At 42.6% G+C, this 7,500-nt stretch overlaps 1 protein-coding gene across 1 annotated transcript in view; it reads left to right on the forward strand.

Annotated features, from left to right (window-relative positions):
- Positions 1-518: 518 nt before the first annotated feature.
- The window catches only part of LOC145395395 (uncharacterized), a 13,877-nt gene continuing 6,895 nt past the window's right edge, over positions 519-7,500 (forward strand). The window contains exons 1-2 of the mRNA XM_080269000.1: positions 519-530; positions 3,801-3,963. Coding sequence (XP_080125126.1) covers positions 519-530; positions 3,801-3,963 — 175 coding nt within the window. The remainder of the gene's footprint in view (positions 531-3,800; positions 3,964-7,500) is intronic.

The raw sequence follows: 7,500 nt of genomic DNA on the forward strand, positions 1-7,500 counted from the left end.
CTGAGATGTATATAAGAATTATATGACAATTAAATATCTGAATATGTAAAGAGTATTCACATTTTGAGTAAAAGAAGCATCTCTCTCTCTCTCTCTCTCTCTCTCTCTCTCTCTCTCTCTCTCTCTCTAAGCAAGGTAAATGTGAATAAAATATAAATACAAAAAAACTCGCCATTAAATGAAATAACAATGTTCTGGTTCGTTGCCCCTGCTTGCTCTAAAAAACAATAATAATACTGCTACTAATAATAAATCATGACGCCATCTTTTCTGTCTATCATTTACTATTGTGCCCCATGGATTTCCCAGACCCAAATTTGCTCTCCGTTCCAGTTCCATTGTTGAAATGAGATTGGAAAAGAAGAATAATGCGCGGGAAATTGCTGAAGTGTTTGACGTTCAACCTAATGTTTTGATCCGCGCGCGAGAGTTGCCAGAAAGCGCCATTTCCCCCCCGGCGGGTTTAAATAGCAGAGATGCTTGAATGGAAAGCAGTAATATTTCAAACCTCAATTATAATGGCTAAGATTGTGAGTATAATAATTTTTGCAGCGACTTTTATTGGTAACAAAGCGCTCATATTGTTCTAAAAACTCTTTATTGTTAGATACGATTTTTAACTTCAAACCTCAGCATTCAGTGGCCAGTGATTTCCAGACACCGCTAAAAATGCATAATCTTTTAGTAACACGTAACGATAAAGTGTACGATTATTATTACTATTATTATTATTATTATCATTATTACTACTACTACTACCACTAATACTAATACTGCTACTACCTCGCCAAAAATGATGGGCAGAGGTTATGTGATCACCTGTGTCTGTCTGTTTGTCCATAAAATATCTAAAAAAGTTACAATAGAATTTCGATGAAAATTTCTTGAGGGGTAGCCCACTGGCCAAGGAATAGTTGAGAAGATTTTGAGGAGAATCCGAATCTATATGAGGATCCAGGAGTTTTTTTTTTTTTTTGGGGGGGTGTTCACAAGATTTCTCAAAAAGTAATTGATGGATTTCGTTTATATTTTGTGGATATGTGGGCCATGGGCCAAGGAAAGGTTGGTTAAATTTTGGTGGCGATCTGTGTTGTCTGGTCTAGGCGTTGGCGGAGGTATGCATTCTCTGCGTGCTATTTACATTAATATTATTATCATTATTATTATTATTATTATTATTATTTGAGTTTTACGCCGTGTGCCCTTTTTCCGTTAAGGGCTAAGGCGTTGCCCCTGAGTAGAGGACTTAGGTTTGGAGCGTGTAGCACTTTATGACCGGATGCCCTTCCTGATGCCTACCAGTGACCCTTGGGTGGACTCCAACCTCCCACCCTTCTGTCAGAGCGCTCTAACCCACTGAGCCACGGCTGCTACAACCAGCTAGGTGACGGGAGAGCGCTACCTTTCCCAGCAGGGTGACTACCTGGGTGGGGCACGAACTCTTGATCCTTCGGTCTTGAGTCAGGCGCCCTACCACTTATTTATTTATTATTATTATTATTATTATTTATTATTATTATTATTATTATAATTACTACTACTACTATTACTACTACTATTATTATTATTATTATTATTATTATTATTATTATTATTACGTATAACAGAACATACTACACTCCTTTCACTTTAACTTGGTCTAAAATTGTCATCTCTTCATTTCGATAACTGTACTAAGCTGCAGCAACACAATAGTGAATTATGATGCTAGTCACGAAGAAGTGCCATGGAAAGAATGTAGTTGTCACTAAGATACGTGCAATAAGCTTCAAAAGGACGAATATCTGGGCCAAGTTAAGGTGAAAAGAGTATAGATAGTCATTTCCCATACGCAAAAACAATACCGCACACCTTCACATGTCACCACTTCGGCGCTAACACCCACCGTCCATACTGAATACATGCTAGGGCTGTCTCGTACAGGACTGGTGTAGCGGTCTTAGTGGGGTTATTATTATTATTATTATTATTATTATTATTTATACATATCGGCGGGTCTTCTGGTACATCAGGAAAGGATGCTGTAACGAAATTCAAATCTTAAACTGTTCCCTGCCCCAGCCAGGAACTGAACCTGGGTACATTAAGACAGCAGGACGCCTCTCTAGCGACTCGGCCACCCCCTCCCACGCGTTAGTCCATTCACCTCAACTTGGTCCAGATTTTCGTCCTTTTGCAGCTTATTTCACGTAGCTCAGTGGCAGAAAAAGACAATGCTATGGCTCTCCCTTCCATAGCACTTCTTCGTGACTAGCATCATATTCTGGGGTTGAATCTATTGTTCTGCGTGATCCTGATGCTGGGAGCTATAGTAGTAGTAGCAGTAGTAGTAGTAGCAGCAGTAGTAGTAGAAGTAGTAGTAGCAGAATAGTAGTTGCAGTATTAGCATTAGTAGTAGTAGTAGTAGTAGTAATAATAATAGTAGTAGTAGTAGTAGTAGTAGTCGTAGTAGCAGCAGCAGCAGTAATAGTAGTAGTAGCAGTAACAGTAGAATAGTAGAAGTAGCAGTAGCAGTAGTAGTAGTAATAATAATAATAATATCATTAGTAGTAGTAGTAGTAGTAGCAGCAGCAGCACTAGTAGTAGTAGTAGTATAATGTATCGTAATTGTAAATATACTGTAGTCTTCGCTGAGCTATTGTAACAGTGTAATGATTTGTAGGAATTTCACGAAAGCAGAAAATGTTCGTTGTAGTAGTAGTAATATTTGTAGTAGATGGCGGGAGAAAGATATAGATGAGTCTGGGGTTTGATCGCAGTTTATTGTCTTCAAAGGGAATATTTCAAGAGTAGTACTGAGGTGAGGAATAGTATCGCACAAGAGTAGTACAGAGGTGAGAGCAATTTAACCCCGTGCGCTCCATCCTCTTCTCGCCGTGCCTCTTCTCTCCAACACCCCTTCTGCCCTGTCTCTCCCATTTCTCCTGTGTGTGACTGGTTGTGTCTCGTGTAAAGTGACGGGTGTGTGGAACCTTGCCGAGCCTGGGGTCTGTCCATCCAGCGTGACATTTAGCTGTGTGTGGAATTCCTAACTCAGAATGTACTAAAGTTAATTTTCCTCTAGCCTTCTCGCTTAGACATAACTATCATCTAACCTCTAAACGTTACTATATTCAGTTTTTTTAAATCGAGGCGAAGATGCACTTGACAGGTTGGTGACGATTGGCTGGATGCGACAGTACTTCATAATCTCTTTACTCGTCAGGATTATTAATTGACTATATATATCTGAGGGGGAAAATTTGGGTTAGTAAATGTTATTCTGACATGTTGCATTCAGCCATCACCAACCTGCCAAGTGCATCTTCGCCTCACTTTAAAAAAAAACTGAGTATAGCTATTATGTAATGTGTTATGATACATTAGAGTCCTTAGAGTAGTGTATTAGTCTATTCAATCCCTCCCATTCTTCCTTTCAGTTACATAAATACGTTACTTGCTATTATGTCACGTGCGGGTAAGGGGATGGGTCTGTTATGATGTGGCAGGGGTAAACCAGTTCTGCTGTCGGGCCCTGCTGCGGATGTCACTGATTGCATTGCGCAGTTGACCCTTGTGCGGTGTGGTGCGGTGAGGATCTGTCCGTTCTCCCCTTTGGGGCTAAGATGCGAATGATTGCGTTTGAATGGATGAGTAAATGGGGAGTGTGTCGTCCTGTCTCGGCTACCTCCCTTTCCTTGGGGGAAACAGCCTAGGTATATAGATAGATAGAGATAGCTATTATGTAATGTGTTAATGATATTTTAAAACCCTTAGAGTAGTGTAGCACTCCATTCAATCCCTCCTATTCTTCCTTTCAGTTCTTCTCCATCTTTTGCGTGGTCCTGATGCTGGCTGCTGCCCTGGCCACCCCCATGCCAGACCCAGGCCATCGTGGTAGGGGTCATGGTGGCGGCTATGGTGGCGGACGTGGCCATGGGGGACGTGGTCATGGTGGCTATGGTGGTGGCTATGGTGGTGGACATCGTGGGGGTCACCATGGCTACGGGCGATGAGAGGTGAGTGATTATGGTGGTGGGTATGGTAGTGGCTATGGTGCAGGGTATGGTGGGTATGGTAGTGGCTATGGTGCAGGGTATGGTGGGTATGGTAGTGGCTATGGTGCAGGGTATGGTGGGTATGGTAGTGGCTATGGTGCAGGGTATGGTGGGTATGGTAGTGGCTATGGTGCAGGGTATGCTGGGTATGGTAGTGGCTATGGTGCAGGGTATGGTGGGTATGGTAGTGGCTATGGTGCAGGGTGTGGTGGGTATGGTAGTGGGTATGGTGCAGGGTGTGGTGGGTATGGTAGTGGCTATGGTGGGTATGGTGCAGATTCTGGCTTTTTCAGCTTCTTTGAAATTGGCTATACTCTTTTCACCTTAACTTGGCCCAGATTTTCGTCCTTTTGCAGCTTATTTCACGCAGCTCAGTGGCCGAAAAAGACAATACTACGGCTCCACATCCTTTCCATTGCACTTCTTCGTGACTAGCATCATTTTAGGTGGCAATTTTAGGGCAAGTTAAAGTGAAAGGCGTAGAGTTCCCTTACTCTTACTTCAAAATAATAATAATAATAATAATAATAATAATACTCAAAAACGATATTCATATTATCGATCCTTTTCAATTCACTTCACGTAGTTCAGTTGTAAGGAGAGACGGTCCATGTTTTCTATAGCACTTCTTCGTGACTAGCATCTTATTAAATTGCTATATTCTAGGTCACAGGAGGCTCCGTAGCACCCTTTCCTCAGTGATTTATTTTGCTTCTTACACCTTGACGTTTCAATTTGTCTATCTATTGCCAGACGCCTTAATCCCGTAAGGGGTGGCCACAAACAAATCGCCTCCATGTCGCCCTGTCCCCCGCCATTTCACTGCCCTGCTCCCAGCTCACACCCCCCTCTCTCATATACCTCTCCACTCCATCCCTCCATCTCATCCTTGGCATCCCCCTCCCTCACCCCTCCCTCCACCTCACTCACATACTCTCCTCGTCAGTCTCTCACTCTCCATCCTCTCCTTAACGTTTCCTCGAGGTGTAATGTGCAAAATAAATCACTCAAGTAAAGGTGTTTGCGGATATCCGAAGGCACGTAGATTCCGAGTTATTTTCCTCCTTTTACTCTAACTTGGCCTAAAGAAGTGCTAGTCACGAAGAAGTGCTATACTCTTTTTACTCTAACTTGGCCTAAAATTGCCATCTCTCCATCTTGAATGCTGAGTTGTAACAATAGATTAACACTAGAATATGATGCTAGTCACGAAGAAGTGCTATGGAAAGGATGTAGAGCCGTAGTACTGTCGTATGTCAATGAGCTATGTGAAAAGTATCCTAGTAGTAGTAGTAGCAGTAGTAGTAGTAGTAGTAGTAGCAGTAGTAGTAGTAGTAGTAGTAGTAGTAGTAGTAATTTCACTCATCACCTATCATCAAAACACACACACACACACACACACACACATACACACAATAAAACCACCAATCCTCCACTAATAATAACTCCATTATTTTTCAGATCAGTAATAAGGACAGAAGTGAAGGCTGAAGAGGAAGGCTGGTGTGATGTGGTTTATTGCTTATGCTGCATTTCTGTTCCTGTGTCAATTCAATAAAACAAGAATATGATGAAATCTGTGCGTGTGATTCTTACCTTGGTCCCCCTTTACTACCACTGGTCCTACTGCTGTCACTACCACTACTACTACTACTACGGTACTACTACTACCAATGATAGACTTAACGCAGCCATTATAGAGTAGGTGTCATAGAGGTTCATGTGTGGAATAGTCTTTACGGTGATATTACAGGTGTTCATAGCCATATCAACAAAGGCAATGCCTCTTTTTTCATGCCACCACTTTGGTTCCATACACCCAAAGCGGGGCAGACCATGGCAGTGTGTGGTCCAAGGTAATCTCCACAACTTCCTTATGGCACCGCGTCATGCCTTACAAACATCATCGATACAAGTAATGACATAATCTGAGCGCCCTAGTGAAGTATTTGTGAGACAGATAAATTATTATATAGGAACTGGCATACCTAAAATAAGCCATTAATAAATTACATTGACGATTTACATCCTCCGTGCGTTTACCAGCCTCACAGTCATATATATTCGATGTGTCTATGACCAAGGTGTAAGGCCTCCCGTACAACATTAATTTATTATTAATGATAAAGGTAAATGGATTTGGTAGATGAATTTGTTGATTGAAAAATACTAACCTGGCTCTTCTTAGCATGAAAAATGACTTGATACTCTGAAGCATAATCAACGCAAATTTTAGATATTACGTGGAGAGGATGGAGGGTGAAAGACTGACGAAGAGAGTGTATGTGAGTGAGGTGGAGGGGGGAAGAGGGAGGGGGAGGCCGAGGATGAGATGGAGGGATGGGGTGGAGAGGTATATGAGGGAGGGGGGTGTGAGTTGGGAGCAGGGCAGTGAGATGGCGGGGGACAGGGCGACTTGGAGGCGATTTGTTTGTGGCCACCCCAAACGGGATTGAGGCGTCTGGCAATAGATAGATAGATAGATAGATGAAGACCAGCCATACTTGGTGACATTAAGGTCAATTCATCTGCATAGGCAAAAGCTCCTTCACAGATAATACCCATGTAACAGCCACTACCACTATCACTTAAGTCTCTTGAATAAACCATCCATATATAACAAAATAGGACTGGGGATATTACTTCCCCTTGCTTCACGCCAAGAGTGGACTGCTAGAGGAAGAAGAGGCAGAGGTAGGCCGAGGGAATGGCTGGGGCACATATACAGAAAAGAAGGCAGTAGGATGTGCCAGAGTGGACTGCTAGAGGAAGAAGAGGCAGAGGTAGGCCGAGGGAAACCTGGCTGAGGACAATGAAAAGAGCAGCAGGAGAGGAGTGTTGGTGGGACCTGAACGAGATGGCAAGAGACAAATATTGGTGGAGAGAGTTCATCGAGGCCCTATGCATCCCGCGAGGTGCCACAGGAAGTAATTGATTGAATGATTGACACCGTTAGTTACAGTAGAGAATTCAGTGTACATCGTTCCACTTTTAACGCTGAATAACATATATAAAATGGACTTACATTTCCGTCTATCAGTACACGAAACGACTAAGTAATTTACCGTATCAAATGCCTTACTGGTAGCTGACAAAGGTGTGTAAATATTGCCGCCATTATAAACATTATTTGACGCTGTAGAAGACTGAAGAAGAAGGATGGCAAGAGGGAAGGAAGAGAGGCAACGACAGGTACCCGAGAGCAGCACTACATCGAGTGAGTGGATGGTGAGCGTCCCCACCTACCATACAGACAGGTAGACGGAGAGGTAGACTGAGATAGATAGATAGACAGATAGAAACGGATGGATAAACAGATAGACATAGATAAGATAGATAGACAGATAGATTGAGAGAGAGAGAGAGAGAGAGAGAGAGAGAGAGAGAGAGAGAGAGAGAGAGAGAGAGAATAATCAGTGATGCTCCCAATCCTACCTCAGTCCTCAGTGTAATTGAAAGATGA

Source organism: Coenobita brevimanus, chromosome 31 (genome assembly GCF_032717465.1).
Source record: "Coenobita brevimanus isolate Jiangsu-jjx chromosome 31, ASM3271746v2, whole genome shotgun sequence".
In the NCBI taxonomy this organism is placed as follows: Eukaryota; Metazoa; Arthropoda; class Malacostraca; order Decapoda; family Coenobitidae; genus Coenobita; species Coenobita brevimanus.